General features: G+C 49.4%; 1 protein-coding gene across 2 annotated transcripts; it reads left to right on the top strand.

Moving 5' to 3' along the window:
* The first annotated feature begins 5,570 nt into the window (after positions 1–5,570).
* CHI3L1 (chitinase 3 like 1) lies at positions 5,571–15,069 on the top strand. Of its 2 annotated transcripts, NM_001001540.1 has the most exon segments (10): positions 5,583–5,673; positions 5,955–5,984; positions 7,139–7,340; positions 7,842–7,898; positions 8,635–8,785; positions 9,544–9,665; positions 11,800–11,923; positions 13,202–13,384; positions 14,115–14,231; positions 14,431–15,069. In NM_001001540.1, coding segments are annotated over 10 exon segments (1,152 nt in total). In that variant the 5' UTR covers positions 5,583–5,648; the 3' UTR covers positions 14,572–15,069.
* The last annotated feature ends 1,562 nt before the right edge of the window (positions 15,070–16,631 follow it).

The following is a 16,631-nucleotide window of genomic DNA, read 5'->3' as shown; positions in this document are numbered from 1 at the left end:
ATCCGCTAACCACTGAGCCACGACAGGAACTCCTTGCCTGAGTTTCTTGCCTGGCCTCTTATCAATTTCTAATGACTAAGGAAGGTCAAGAACCCAGATCAATAACAAGAAAGCTGCTGATTTCTACCATGAACATGGTAGCTTTGGTCATTTTTTTTCTTCCTTTAATACTTGTTGTGTTTTGTATTTGACAAACCAATCTTTCATTCTAAAGTTGGACTTCCTTTTACTTTTTGCAGTAAATTGTTTTCTCGTCTAAATGTTTCTGTCTCTGAGACCTCAACAGCATCTGCTGTGTGCTGACGCTAATACCATGCTGGAGTTGAGGACTTGGGAATGAATTTGGAGGAAGAGACCTGCTTGTAAATAAATAACTTCCCCTCAAATACTTGGTGGGATGTTAACACCACCTTCATTGGCTCTGACACTCCCTGCAAAAGGAACGGTTCCTCAAAATAAGCACAAGAGGTGCTCCTGAGACCCAGGAAATTGTCCTCTCTGGTGGGTCTGTTTACCCGCAGGCTCCTGACTCATTTGTGCCTTCCTTGCCCCCATTCCTGTGCTTCGACCACTCTTTTCTTTTTCTTTTCTTTCTTTTTTTTTTTTTTTTGTCTTTTTAAGGCCACACCTGAGGCACATGGAGGTTCCCATGCTAGGGGTTGAATGGGAGCTGTAGCCACTGGTCTATGCCACAGCCATAGCGACATCAGATCCGAGCCACATCTACAGCCTACACCTAAACTCATGGCAATGCCGGATCATTAATCCACAGAGCGAGGCCAAGGATCAAACCTGCATCCTCGTAGATGCTAGTCAGATTCATTTCTGCTGAGCCACAACGGGAGCTCCATGCTTCAAACACTCTTGAATCCTTCAAGGTCCTGGAACATGGCAGCCTCTTCCCACCCCAGGCTTTTTCTGTTTCTCCTGCCTCACAAGTTTTTGCCAGGCTAGCACCTATCATTCCTTCTCACCTCAGCTGAAACATCATTTCCCCAGGGCTTCCCTGATCACCCACAACTTTCATAAAGTCTCTAACCCTCAGAATGGCCTTGATGAACTTTTCACGGTTGAAATAAAGTACTTATTTATATAATTCTTTGTTTGATGTCCATATTCTTTGCCAGACCATATACTTCTTGAGGATAGGCACTGATTCTGCCTTTACCACCTCCCATGGTGCAAGGCTACTGTCCACTCTCACTAAGCATTGATTAAATGAGCAAATGAGCAGCTCGGGTAGCATGAGGGCTTGGAAAGGTTGGATCAGGGAAAGATTGTCAGGACGTTTTGTTTTGCAGTTTCATTGTACCTCCTGAGTTGGTTATTCACCGGGTGACAAAAGCTATTGAAAGAGATGAAATTTCTGGAATATCAGGTTCCAAATTCAAGATTTAAGAGTTTGGAATTATGTGCAATCTTGAGATCATTCATTCAGTCACTCAATACATCCTTTACTAAGCATCTACTATGCGTCAAACGTTAGGAATGGATACAAAAGCGAATACTATACTCTAGTCCTTGTCTTTACCGAGTTCACAGTCTAGTGAGAGAGGCAGATATTAATAAGACATTCACATTCACAATTCAAAATGTAAAATTATAACTGAGTCACGTACTAGAAAGAGAGGCACAAAGTACTCTGACAGCCCCATTAGGGGGTTTTCCCCACCAGAGGGCCTGCCTTTTCTGAAGATGCCTGCTGAGCTGCAGTAGGAAGGATGAATAAGAGGGAACTGGTCAAAGAAGGGCGGTATTGCAGAATTCCTGTCGCGGCTCAGCAGTAATGAATCCTACTAGTACCCATGAGGAAGTGGGTTGGATCCCTGGCCTGGCTCAGTGGGTTAAGGATCTGGAGTATCTGTGATCTATGATGTAAGACACAGAGGTGGCTCGGATCTGGTGTTGCTGTGGCTGTGGTGTAGGCTGGCAGCTGCAGCTCCAATTCGACTCCTGGGAAGTTCCACATGCTGCACATGCAGCCCTAAAAAGTAAAAAAGTAAAAGTGGAAAAAAAAATTTAAAAGGAAGGGCAGTGTTGGGAGACATTTCTCCATGGGTCTCTTGCATTGCTGCATGTCGTATGACCAGAGGCTCTGGCTGCCTTTGTTCCATGCTACTTCTCAATGTTTTTAGAGCAAATAGCCTGGTATGGTAGAAATAGCATTTTCCCCTGGAGCAGAAGGCAGGCTTGTTTACTGACCAGTATAATAAAAATTCTCTCCCATCATGGGAAAGGAGAGGCAGATTTACTGCTCATTATAGAAAATTCAGGTTCCCTAAACTCAGAGTTCTTCTTCTCTGATGCTGCTGGCTTCATGTGCAGAATCTCCTGGGCTGCTCCAGCATCACCCCCTGGAATTTGGGTCCAAGGGAACTGTGTTAAGTTGACTTTCAGCTGGTGTGTTTAGGAATATGCAGGGTATGACCTGCCAAATAAGGAGGCACCAAGCATCCACACAGGATGGGCAGGCAGCTCCATTATGGTCTAGGTTTCCACTTTGGGGAAATGAAAACCCTGGGCCATTTTGATAGTAGGCATAGCTTCAATACACTCACTCAAAGGAAGTAAAGTGACAAGATTTATTACTTACAGATTCTAGAAACAGAGGAGGGGGGTGGGCAATGAGCCAGGGGAGGGACTGTCCTCAGTCCTGGGTCAAAGGCCATCAGGAGACAGAGAGCAAGCAGTTTTTACTTATAAGGTGCTTGAGGGAGCAGCCCACTAACTTTTTGATAGCTCAACTGTAAGTACTTATTTTATTTTATTTTATTTTTTTAATGTTTTATTTATTTATTTATTTATTTTTTTGCTTTTTAGGGCCACACCTGTGGCATATGGAAGTTTCCAGGTTAGAGGTTGAATTGGACCTACAGCTGCCAACCTACACCACAGCCACAGCCACATCAGATCCGAGCTTCGTCTGTGACCTACACCATAGCTCGCGGCAACGCCAGATTCTTAACCCACTGGGTGAGGCCAGGGATTGAACCTGCAACCTGATGGTTCCTAGTCAGAATCATTTCCGCTGTTCCACGATGGAAACTCCTATAAGTACTTATTTTAAAAGATGCAAAGCAGGACATTATGGCAGGTATCCTAAACGTGGATCCCTATCTAAATATCTAGACTCTGGGTGTAAGCAGTGTTATACTATAAAATGCCTAGGTAACAATTCAAAATAGCTGTTTCTTTTTCACAAGAAGTGATGCAAACATGAAGTTCCTGCTGCTTGCTGTGCCATGAACAAATCCTTTGTCTCTGACCTAGGAGTCTTGTCTTCTGCCAGAATCCATGAGGCTGTGGCTGTCTGTGTCACTGGCTTGCAAGTAGTATAAAATCTTGGGCCCTTCATAGTTATTGACAGGCAAGTAGATGGCACATACAAAGGTCCTGAGGTGAGAAAGAGTAGAGTGAATATAAGGATCTGAAAGAAGGCATGCGTGGGCGGCTTAGAGGGAGTAAACTGGGCATGGAATGATGTGAGATGAGGCTGCGAGGTGATGTGCCTGGGGACTTTTGGCCAATCCTGCTGGAGCAGGCCCAGGGTTGGAGCAGGCCCAGGGGATGTCTTGGATATTTGTCATAACGATATCATTATTATGTAATTCCATCATTACGGAATTAATAAACTGGTTTGGGGGGAGCACAGGACAAGGCTTGGACCATTCTGAACCTATGAAATAATTCTTAACAAAGAAAGAGGGTGAAAATAGGTGTTTTCTTAGCATCCTGCACTTTGTTAGGAAAAAATTTGCATGCCTGCTACTTTGTAATACTTCTATCAGGGATGAGAGGAAGTTCATTTCCCAACCACCCAAACAAACAAGGATAAGTTTTCGTGGACTATCACGGTTGTCAATCATTTAGGCTACAAAAGAAAGCTTGTTGCTTTAACAAGGAGAAACAGTGTCCCTTTAGCATTCGTGAATATGACTCTGGACAAACCACCTTCTGTCCTCTTCTCTTACAATAAAGGGGTGAAGTTGTTTCAGTCTTATAGGAAGAGGAAGGAAGTGAAGGGGGACAGAGGGAGAGACCACCAAGAGAGGGATGTGAAAGCAATGTGGCTAACATCGGATTATTACCTAATGTTATTGTAAAAATAAAGGTATCTGTTGAGAAGCCCTCCAACCCACGCTGGCAATTCAGAACTTTCACTCACTATCTATTAATTAATATATAGCCTGCAAAGAATTGAGCTGACCAGAATCTTTGGCCAAAAAGTTTCCACAAACAGGGGACAAACCATGCAAAGGCTTGTTAAGAAGTTTGTTCTTAGAGTTCCTGTCGTGGCTCAGTGGTTAACGAATCCGACTAGGAACCATGAGGTTGCAGGTTCGATCCTTGTCCTTGCTCAATGGGTTAAGGATCTGGCATTGCTGTGAGCTGTGGTGTAGGCCAGCAGCTGCAGCTCCAATTAGACCCCTACCCTGGGAACCTCCATATGCCGCAGGTGTGGCCCTAGAAAAAGACAAAAACAAAAACAAAAAAAAAAGAGAAGTTTGTTCTTATCTGAAGAGTGATACAAAATCACTGAAGGATCTAGAAAGGGATAACTTCGTTGAGCTTGCATGTCAAGAGAGAGGAGCTCAAGTTATGGAGATTATTCATCTTCTGAGATTAACCTCTCCTGGGGGAAATCAAAAGTTATCAAAAGTTGTCTCATTTTTACTCCTTGCTACTTTGTTGCAGTCCCAGTCTTGCCAGATCCAGATCCTTTCTCACACCTTTTTTTTTCTTCATTTTTGGCCGCCCTGAGTCCTATAGAATTCCTAAGCTAGGGATCAGATCTCTGAGCCGCAGTCATGACCTAAGCCACAGCTGTGGCAACCAGATCTTTAAACCACTGTGCCCAGCTGCGGATTGAACCCACACCCCAGCACTCCCAAGACACTACTGATCCCGTCGCGCCACAGAGGGAACTCCTTTTCTCACTCATTTTCACTGGCTTTTCAAAAAGGAAGAAAAACAGCACCAGGTCTCAGAGCATTCTTGGGAATTTCCCACTGTCTCCAGCTTTTCCTTTAAATAATCTGTACATCAGTTGCTCTCTGACCCTCTACTCTCAGGCCTGGCTGTGGGAAACAGCTTGGAGAAGGAGAGTAGGTCAGGCAGGGTGCTGCTGGGCTCAGGGAGAGACTAAATAGCAGCCTTGTTTGGGGCACCATGGATTACAGAACTCAATTGTGACCAGTTTCAACCCGGCCAAGGGCCTAGATGCATGGAGTGCTGGAGAGGAAAAGGTAGAAGCTGCCAGAAAAGCCCAGAAACTGCCAGTGAGAAAACAGAGAAAAGTGAGTGTGAGGTTGAGTCACTGGCCCCGGGAGCCCCCAGATCATAGCCCTAACAGCTCTTCTGCTGGCAGATGCCTCAGGGAGATCTGGCCCAAGTTTTCAAAACTCCCCAGGGTTTCTCAATCGCCTTGGTGGCAGGGCTCCACCCCCACCACTTTCAAGCCTGGTAGTTCCTTCATTGACACACAGCTCAGTTCCCATAAATGGGATGGTGTGGGGCGTGGGGGAGTGGAGTGGGACAGGTATAAGAGGAAGTTCAAGGTCTGAGGAAGTGTCCTGCCTACGCTGTGGGCTGCAGGAGGCTGAGGGCACAGGAAGAAGCCACAGAGCCACCCCTCTGCTACAGCCAGGATGGGTCTGAGGGTGGCTCAGACAGGTCTCTGGGTTGGCCCTTGAGCCACTGCACAGAGGGACTGGCCTCCTACCTGCAGAGTGGGAGGGGCAGTGGGAAGGAGAGGGAAGGGGGTGGAAAGCAGAGATGGGGAGGGAGGGAGGAGGAGCCTGGTCTGAGGAGGCCCTTGACCTTGATTCCCTGATTGGGGTGGCTGGGGGCCGGGGATGGGGTGGAGGGGCAGCGGGGGGGGTGCGGTGAGGGGGAGCAGAAGGATGGGCAGGAGATACTTGCAGGAGGTGGTCTCACCTTGCATTTCCTTTCAGGTTTTGTGGCCCTGGTGCTGCTCCAGAGCTGTAAGTAACCCCCTTTTAAGTCCCAGGAGGTGTGGGTGTGGCAAGGGCTGTGAGGAGGAGACCTGAGCACTGACAGAGTGTGTTTCCAATTTCTTCTGTGACTTAAATGGCTGAGAAATATTAGCATTTGTTAAACCCAGGTGATGAGGTAATGAGTATATAGATGTTTATCATACTACTACTCCCTACTTTTCTACTACTTTTCTATATATTTAAAAAATTTCAAAATTAAAATTTTTCAAAGACTCAGATTCAATGAAGTCTTCAACTAATGGTCTGGTGGGAACCACTAACAGGAGCCCAGAGACAGCAACGATGAAGGATGCTCACTGCCAGAGGGCAGAAGAGGCCTACTTTGCAGCAGGAGAAATCAGAATGAGAGGAGAGGAGGAATTGGTCCATTGAGCTATTGTACCCCAGCTTGAGGGATGGACCAAGAGAGCCTAGGGACTGCTGTTCTGGGTGGGTTGCAAGTTAGGGGCACTCCCACAGGAAGGCAGAGAAGAGATGAGCCAGAGAATCTCAGATCAAATACTCCACTGAAGGTCCTGCGAGAATCTCCCCTGAAGGCCAGGGTCTTCTGACACTGGCTGTTGAAGACTGGGCACCTCCTCTCCTTCAAAGCCACTGCCTCCAGGAAGCCTTCTTTACTTGCACCAGGTCCCATTTCATCTTTATTCATCAGCCTGCTCCCCTCGCACCCCACCCTGGCAGTATATTTATCCATTGCATTTGATCTTTTCTAAGCGTTTTCAGAATTGACCTTATTATTTTGCTTTTTAGGGCTGCACCCGAGGCATATGGAAGTTCCTAGGCTAGGGGTTCAATCTGAGGTACAGCTACTGGCCTACACCACAGCCACAGCAATGCCAGATCCTTAACCCACTGAGAGGGGCCACGGATCAAATCCACAACCTCATGTTTCCTAGTCAGATTTGTTTCTGCTGTGCCATGATGGGAACTCTGGAATAGGGCCTTATTTTCATCAAACAGGGAAAAAAAGGCAGAGGCACCTGAGCCAGACCCTTTCATTTAGGATTCTAATTTTGCTCACAATTCTGTCCATCTATCCCGCCCCCTAAAATCCCATTGGTGTGCAGCTTGGGGCTCAGGCTCAATCCTGGCCCAGGCCCCACCCTAGCCTTCTCCTTCAGGTGCTGCCTACAAGCTGGTTTGCTACTATACCAGCTGGTCTCAGTACCGGGAGGGTGATGGGAGCTGCTTCCCAGATGCCATCGACCCCTTCCTCTGCACCCACATCATCTACAGCTTTGCCAACATAAGCAACAATGAGATTGACACCTTGGAGTGGAATGATGTGACGCTCTATGACACACTGAACACACTCAAGAACAGGTTGGGCCATGGGCTGGCCAGGGCTGGAGGAAGATGGAGGGTTAGCCGGGCTGGCTTCAGGGCAGAGTCCCTCTGCCCAAGGGGATGGCCCTCAGTACTCCCCTCTGGGTGGAGAGTAGGAGGGCCTCGGCTTCAGTGAGAGGAGGTGATGAGGGGAAGTGGCAGGTTATTGAAAGAGGCAGACTGTAGAAGAAGGTGCAGCTGAGCTCCCTTGGGAAAGGGAGGCATGTCTCTCATCACTTCTCCATGGAGCATCAGAGTGTTCATGGCTCTATTTTGCCATAGCCTGGCTTCCCCATTGGAGGGAATGAAATTGGGCAGCATACCTAGGAGTAACTGCCACAAATACTTAGCAGTTCTTAGCCTACTAAATCTCAGGGTTGGAAGGAAGGGCCTCCCACTCCAAGCTAGAAGCCTTCCACAGCCTCCCAAACATGGGGCCAACCCATGCCCCAACAACTTCACTTCACCCCTACCCTCCTGCTTCCCTGTGCTCCACAGGAACCCCAACCTGAAGACCCTCCTGTCTGTTGGAGGATGGAACTTTGGTTCTCAAAGGTAGGACACATTCCCCAGAGGATGATGGAATAGGAAGAGGCGTAAGTTTCTCCTCACCTGCTATGTGTGGGGCAGGTGGTCACGGGGATCCCAAACTGGTCAGGCACAGGGTCCTAAATGGTTTTCAGGGGTCTACCTCATGTACAACCAATAAATCAGAGCCCAAAAGGGAAAAGGACTTGCCAAGAGTCACACAGCAAGGTAAAGCTTCTGATTTCCTGCAAATGCTCTTTTAAACTGCTTCTCAGACATGAAAGCAAAGACATTTGGGGGTTACTATCCGAAGGGGCTGGAAAGAGAGAGATGAAATGAAAGGAAACATTTGGAAGTGGAGGCCCTGGGAAGACTTCATGGAGTGGGTAGAGTAGGAGCTCTGAAAAGGGGACAAGGTATGGCCATGAGAGCTCCCATGCATGTCATGCATCCTGTCCAGCCATTATCACATGTAATCCTCATAACAGCACTACGTGATATATTTATGCCCATTTTAGAGATGAGGAAGCTGAGGCTCAGGTTATAACCTGCTCAATGTGTCTTGGATAGTAGATGATAGATCCAAGGATATCTGGCTCCAAAGCGTACACTCTAAGATGCCTAGAGATGGGTCTTGTCCCAAACATGGCCTCTTAGAGCTGTGTGGGTTTGGGCTCCATATGTCCCAGAGACCTACCCTCAGAGGGCCGAGGCATTCAGCATTTTGGTGCTGAGAATTCTACTGGGGTGATTTCGGTTCCAGATTTTCCAAAATAGCCTCCAACACTCAGAGTCGCAGGACTTTCATCAAGTCGGTGCCACCATTCCTGCGGACCCATGGCTTTGATGGACTGGACCTAGCCTGGATCTTCCCTGGGCGGAGAGACAAGCGGCATCTCACCACTCTAGTCAAGGTGCTGGTCGGGTTGGGGAAAGGAACAGGGAGGGTACAAGCTATCTTCAGAGATGTTCTTCTGAGGCAGGCAAGGGAGGACTGAGGCCTCCTGGCTGCAGGATCCTGAGATCTGGACCAGAGGTAAGACCCGAACTGGTCTGTGTCCTGAGATCTTACCCAGCGAGGAAGAATCACATGACACCGTGGGAGATGGATAGGGCTTCTAAGAGGCAGAGGTCACTAAGCAGAGTGCCCGCTCCTCTCTGCCCAGATAGGGGAGCATCACTGGCCCCTCTTCATTCCCACATGGATGCTGCCCACTCTCCAGCATGCACTGCATCGGAGACAGACCCATCTGGGGCAGCCCAAGCATCTCTAGTTACCCCAGGGACATAGTTATCATTTAAACAAATCGTTCACAGAAACAATACAAATCATTTTAATTTTGTGTTCTCATGTACAAGCTTGAACAAGGCACAGACCAACAGGCAAATTTCTTCCAACATCAACTGTGGGCCAAGTGGGATCACCCTCTATTTTTATGGACCCACCAGGACAGAGAATAATTGAGTGTTGATAGGTCTGCATGGGGTGTAGGGAGGAGATTGGTCCAAACAGTTTTGAAGGAAAAGGATGGGTGAGCCTGAGGACGGAACCACTTTATCATTCCCACTGAGCCCCAGTCAGGTTAGGGATGATGGCAGACAGGAAGGCCAATGATGTGCCCAGAGATCTTTCTCTATAAGGCTTGTGCTCATTTGCTTCTCTCCCAACCAGGAAATGAAGGCTGAATTTGTAAGGGAAGCCCTGCCTGGAACAGAGCGGCTCCTGCTCAGCGGAGCGGTGTCTGCAGGGAAGGTCGCCATTGACAGAGGCTATGACATCGCCCAGATATCTCAGTGAGTCTCCAACCCACTCTGCCCTCACTCTCCATTCCATGTTTAGTCAGAAGACTGGGCTTCCAGTCCTAGTTCCTCCAAAGGCTTGATGTGTGACCCTGAGCACACTCAAGTCACTTTCCCTCTCTGTGCCCCAGCCTCCCCATCTGTCAAATGGGCATAATAATCCCTATTCTTCCTTTTCGCTTGGGGTATTATGCTGACCAGTTGAGACAGTTGCTATGAATGTATGTATTTGTGGAAGAGAAGGTAGGGAAAGTTAAACAGCCAGTCAGTAACAAGCATTGCTCCACGTCTGCCTGAGCAGAGTGCTAGTCTCTGGAGAGGCAACACAGCAGGAACCCTTCCTTCCATTTCTAGACTGCTGGGGTCCACAAGGTGCAGGGGACCCCTCTCCTGTTTGCCTTGCCCCTCCTCCTAGCCAGCCCTCTAATGCATGTGAGAATGAGCAGTCCCCAGTCAAACAGTCTGTCCCCATGGAACAAAGCCATGGGTCTTAGGAAACCCAAGAGTAAGAAACAAAAGCTCTTCACTCTGACTTTCCTTTTTTTCCCGAAGGGCTGTACCCACGGAATGTGGAGGTTCCCAGGCTAGGGGTTTAATTGGAGCTACAGCTGCTGGCCTACACCACAGCCACGCCAGATCCGAGCCACACCACAGCCCACGGCAACACCAGATCCTTAACCCACTGAATGAAGCAAGGGATCAAACCTGCAGCCTCGTGGTTCCTAGTCGGATTTGTTTCCTCTCCGCCATGATGGGAACTCCTCTTCACTCTGACTTTAGAATCTTCTTTGGGTCTTAGGGAAACGTAGACAAGGTGTTTTAATTGATCACTTAGCAGGTGGGAATGAGGTGGCTCTCAACCATTTGCCTCAAGCACCTGAAACTCATGTTCATGTAATCCACAGCAGACCTTCCAACTGCATGTGCGGCAATCTCCCCACCACAAGGAATCATAAGTTCAGGTCATCATTTGGTCCTGCTCTTTCTGCACAAGGCTGTTGATGCAACTTATTTTTTTCCTGAACTTGTCCTTAAAGTATTTATTTTATTTTTTAAAGTTTTTCTTGAAGTAGAGCTGATTTACAATTTTTTTTTTTCCTTTTTAGGGCTGTACCCATAGTATATGGAGGTTCCCAGTCTAGGGGTTGAAACGAAGCTACAGCTGCCGGTCTACATCATAGCCACAGCGATGCAGGATCTGAGCCACACCTGCGACCTGCACCACAGCTCAGAGCAACATTGGATCCTTAACCCACTGAACAAGGGATCGAACCTGCAACCTCCTGGCTACTAGTCGGATTCATTTCTGCTGAGCCACAACAGGAACTCCATTCACTTTAAAAAAAAATTTTTTTTTTTTGATTTACAACATAGTGATCATTTCTGCTATACAGCAGAGTGATTCAGTTATACATGTACACATATCCATTCACTTTCAGATTCTTTTTTCTTTTCTTTTTTTTTTTTTTAGGGCTGCACCCGCAGCATATGAAAGTTCCCAGGCTAGGGGTCAAATCGGGGCTGCAGCTGCTAGCCTTCACCACAGCCACGGCAACACCAGACCCAAGCTGCGTCTGTGACCTATGCCACAGCCCAAGGCAATGCCAGATCCTTAACCCACTGAGCGCGGCCAGGAATCGAACCCGTGTCCTCATGGATACTAGTCAGGTTCATTACTCTAAGCCACAACAGGAACTCCACTTTCAGATTCTTTTCTCACATAGATTATCACAGACTATTGGGTAGAGTTCCCTGTGCTGTACAGCAGGTCCCCTTTGGCCAATCAGTGTTGATGCCACGTTTAATCTGCTTTCACCAAGGTGAATGTGGCCCAAGTGGAGAGGGTGAGGTGAGATGGAGGCCAGCTCCTAACTGCGTGATGGGGGCAGAACGGAAGAACACTGTTCTTGTCTTAAATGCACTTGTGGGGCTCTGAGCCCACTCCCCAGTATAGCACAGGTGAGGTGGTCCGGCAGCCTAGGCAGTGAATTGCCAGGTTCTACTGGGTTGGGGGTTAATGTGTTTCTTCTGGTTACCTGTTACTCCTGCTCACATCCCCTAGGATGGGGCCTGTGTGGCCAAGAACATTCTTAATTTTTCACGTTTTTCTCCATCCCCTCTTCCACAGACACCTGGACTTCATCAGCCTTTTGACCTATGACTTCCACGGAGCCTGGCGCCAAACTACAGGACATCACAGTCCCCTGTTCCGAGGCCAGGGGGATGCAAGTTCCGACAGATTCAGCAATGCAGTGAGTGCCCCAGTAGAGGGAGGGTCGGGTGGGGGGTACCACAGAGACCTGCCACCTGACGGAGCTCACACTCCAACCTCTCTACTCCTCAGTAATCCTGCAAGGGATGACTTCACAGATGAGGAAACTGAGGCCGCAGTTTATGCATCTCCAAAGCTCAGGGACTGGGGAGATGGCATGTCCCTAAAGAATCAGCACAGGGAGGGCATTCCCTTAGTGACTCAGCAGTTAATGAACCTGGCTAGGATTCCTGAGGATGCGGGTTTGATCCCTGGCCTTGCTCAGTGGGTTAAGGATCCGGCATTGCCATGAGCTGTGGTGTAGGTCACAGAAGCAGCTTGGATCCTGTGTTGCTGTGGCTGTGGGGCCAACTGCTGTAGCTCTGATTCGACCCCTAGCCTGGGAACTTCCATATGCCATGGGTGCAGCCCTAAAAAACAAACAAACAAACAAACAAAAAGCAATTACATCCGGTTACTTATGATAGAACGTGATGAAAGCTAATATGAGAAAACGAGTGTATATATATGAATATGTGTATATATATGTGTGTGTGTGTGTGTGTGTATGACTGGGTCACTTTACTATATGGCAGAAATTGACAGAATATTGTAAATCAACTATAAAAAAAAAAAAAAAGAATCAGGACATCTCCTGTTGGGCCTACAGGGAGGGCCAAGTGAAGGCAGAGGGCAGATGGGAGGAACACAAAGGGGGCTGGGGGCTGAGAAAGCAAGAGTCTAGTCTAGATTTTGCTGTGTATCCTGAGCCAATCACCTGAATTCTGCAACTGTCAAATACTGCCAATCCCTTCCTATACCTAAAAGGATATTTTTGAGATTGAAACTATACAATGCATTTTATCTGTTTATTTTTTGATTTTTAGGGCTGCACCTGAGGCATATGGGAGTTCCCAGGCTAGGGGTCAAATGAGCTGCAGCTGCCAGCCTACACCACAGCCACAGTAACATGGGATCCAAGCCGCATCTGCAACCTACACCACAGCTCATGGCAACATTGGGTCCTTTAACCCACTGAGCAAAACCAGGGATCAAACCCGCATCCTCAAGGATACTAATTGGGTTCATTACCAGTGAGCCACAATGCGAACTCCTATACAATGCATTTTAGACTGACCTTACGGGTCCCCAGAAAGGAGGGAAGTCCAAATGACCCAGCACTCTACCTTTCAAGGCAGCAGTGCGATCTGCACAGCCTTCCTCCTCCTGCACCACCAGCACCTAACTGTTCAACCTGTCTTTCCTCACCCACATCCAGGACTATGCTGTGAGCTATGTGCTGAGGCTGGGGGCCCCAGCCAATAAGCTGGTGATGGGTATCCCCACTTTTGGGAGGAGCTTCACTTTGGCCTCTTCCAAGACAGACGTGGGAGCCCCCGCATCAGGGCCAGGAATACCAGGCCAGTTCACCAAGGAGAAAGGGATCCTCGCCTACTATGAGGTATGAGTTGAGGCGGGGGAGGTAAGTTTTCCCACACTGCCAGCAGCCCTGGGGAAGGTAAGCCTCCTATCCCATCCTCACTTTTACTCCACTGGGAATTAAAAAAAGAAAAATTCCAGGAGTTCCTGCTGTGGCACAGTGGGTTGAGAATCCGACTGCAGCAGCTTGGGTTGCTGTGGAGGCATGGGTTCAATCCCCAGCCCAGCGCAGGCACAGTGGGTTAAAGGATCTGGCTGGTGTCGCAGTTGCAGCGCAGGTTGCAGCTGCAGCTCAGATTCGATCTGTGGCCAGGGAAATTTCATACCCTGAGTGTAGGGAAAAAAAAAAAAAAAGTTCCAGCAGATCCAGCACTTTGGTGAAGAGAGAGGTGGGGGGCAGGCATATCCTGTCTACATCCCTCTCCAGACAAGAGGCAGTTTCTTCTATTTTGGCCCAAGCTCTGCTGTCTGTGCTGCCTTGGGCCAATCCTCAGTGTCAGCCCACCTTTTCCCATATCCCTGTTTAAGATGCAGGAAGCTAATTAGAGTCCCCTTGATGCCCTCAGTCACAGAACCCTGGGATATTTACAACTGTTTTAAGTCAAGTTGAGTGAAGCCTGCAGTTCAAGGGGCAAGTGTACCCTGCAGAAGGAAATGAGGGGCTGAAGGGGATTTGGGGAATGGCAGCTTTTCTGTGACCTGCAAAGTCTAGCGCGGTCCCCCATATCACGCCTGCTGTTTTCTCTGCTCAGATCTGTGACTTCCTCCAAGGAGCCACAGTCCGTAGACCCCTTGGCCAGCAGGTCCCCTATGCCACCAAGGGCAACCAGTGGGTGGGGTATGATGACCAGGAGAGCGTCAAAAACAAGGTAGGTTCCTAAGACCACACCCAGGATGAAGAGGGGGAGGGAAGCTCCTTGCCCTGAGGGTGGGGCTGGGCTACAGGTGTCTTTTGGCTCTCAGGTGGCTACTTTTCTCTCCCCTGGGGAGGTGCCCACATAGCACACTCCCCACATATACACCCTGGCCTGGGACCCCAACTCTGCCCCCTCTGGGTCTCCCTCCCAGGCAAAGTACCTGAAGAGCAGGCAGCTGGCTGGTGCTATGGTGTGGACCCTGGACTTGGATGACTTTCGGGGCAACTTCTGTGGGCAGAACCTACGCTTCCCTCTCACCAGTGCCATCAAGGATGTGCTTGCTGCGGCGTAGCCTCTGTCCTTGGCACATGGCGGGGCAGGGATGGCCCTTGCCCCTTGGCTCTCACTGGCTAGGAGTCGGAGTACCTGCCCTGATGGGTCCCTTGCTGAGCCTCAGGCTCCCTCCCTGGGGCCCATGCAGAGGCCACAGCTCTACCACCTGAGAGCAGCTCTAGTGGACAGGCAGGCAGGAGTGGTGCTGCAGGACCGGCACCATGTAAGACACGGGTCAGCACACACCTGCTGACTAGTGAGAATGCCCAGGGACTCCAGGCTCCCCCCTCCAAGGAGATTTCTTCATCTCCCTTGCCCCCAGTCCTCCGTGCTAGGGGGCACCATTTTGGCAAGCTCCACCACCACACAGCCAACCATCTCACAAGAAGCAGCAGCCACACTAATTATATCCTCTGCAAAGCCTGACTTGAAACTTTCACCCAGAAACATACTCATGGCCCCCTCCCACTTCCTTTCCTAATTCTGCAGCTGCTCAATAAAGCACCAGCGCTCATCATTTGTTGCCATTTGCTTCAGTCTATCTCTGTGGCCTCACTGGACCCACTGGGCTCATCTCCCCCAGCTCTTCGGGATTCCCCCCTCTCAGGCTCAGGAGCCCTGAGTTGCAGAACATGAGACCATCCTGTTCTCTGCTGGGCCCCAGAAAGGAGGCCGGCATCCTCAGATCCATCAGTCGTAGACTTCACCCAAGGTAGCTGGTGGCCGTCCAGATCTTCAAGGCATTGCTGTCCAGACTTCTTAATGCAGTTGCTTGTTGAAAGAAGCCTTTTCTGTTTCCAAGAGGCTAGCAGGCACCAGGAAGGAAGCCCTTTAACCCCAACCCTTCATCTTCTCTCACCCTGGGGAGGTGGAGGAGCCAACACAGGGCCAGGTTAGAGAGCCCTAACCCTGGTCTCTCAAGGCTAAAAGGAGACACCAATGTTACCTCACATACCCTCCCTCCATCCTAGACCTGGAGTCTCTGTAGGGCCTGTGAGAAGTGGCCTTCCAGCCTCCCGCAATGCTCCCAGTGGCCAGCTGCTCATTACCTTAGAGGAGCCCTTTCTGTTACTGGACTGAAATCTGTCAGAAGTCCCAGGACTAGAGCCCAGCCCTCTGTCTCTCCTCTCTCAGGACATGAGCAGCCCGCAGCCTATGCAGAAACCAGGGCTCCTCGGCTCAGCCGGGGACAGGAGGTGTGGGGCAGATGGGTGGGATGGGAGGGGCTCAGAAGATCAGCCAGCCTGCCAGCCTTTACGAAGTAAGATGTTAGCACCAATTCCTGTGAATTCCCAGAGCCTTGGACATGACTTACCTCCAAAGAGAGTACAGATGCTTATTCCAAAACCAAGGTGAATTTATTCCCTGATGTTTAGATTATTTGTGACTTGGCCTAGTGGCTTGTGACACTGGTTTGAGATGTGGGGAAGGAAATACCTATCAGCCTCCCTGAAATCTGAACCAGCTGGAGCTGGGCAGATGCAACCGATCCCAAGGTCACAGCCCTGCTCAAGGCAAAGGGAATAAGAACTTGGCCAGAGCCTCTAGGGGTACCTGGCATTTCACTGTTGGCCAGTGGGCCAAGCATTCCCTAATCCCAGCCCACTGCCCACCCCACCACATAGGGATCTTTGAAACCCCAGGGTCTGTGAGTTCTCCAGGGCAGCAAACCCCCACCCCCTTCCCCTGGCCACCCTCCCCCATCCTGGGACAGGCTCTGTAGGGCTGACTCAGGGTCCTGCAGAGTTAGTCACATTCACTTATAGCTGCAGAGTCAGAGGCCAGGGATGGGGATCGGGTCTCCAAGGCCCGCCCCCTACCGGGCAGGACATTTGTCATCTGGCAAAGGGCATAGGCACCCAAGCGGGGCAGGATCTGGAGGCTCCCCAGGCCCTCTGTGGCCTCTCCTCAACAAGGACAGCCAGTGGTAAGATGTGGCCACACTCCTGTGCCCCCAGCCCCAGGGAAGGGGGAGAAGGTATGTGTGGCTGAGGACCCTAAATAAATTCCATGTGTATTTATTTTTCAGTTGTGAGCTATATCATACATGCTGAAGAGTGCATAAAATGTATTTATTTA

Source organism: Sus scrofa, chromosome 9 (genome assembly GCF_054392235.1).
Source record: "Sus scrofa isolate SSC_HxYL_T2T_F1_AM1 chromosome 9, Sscrofa_HxYL_maternal_Yorkshire_Landrace_v2.0, whole genome shotgun sequence".
Lineage (NCBI taxonomy): Eukaryota > Metazoa > Chordata > Mammalia > Artiodactyla > Suidae > Sus > Sus scrofa.
Note: the sequence above shows the minus strand (reverse complement) of the source record. Positions and strands in the feature narration are given on the sequence as shown.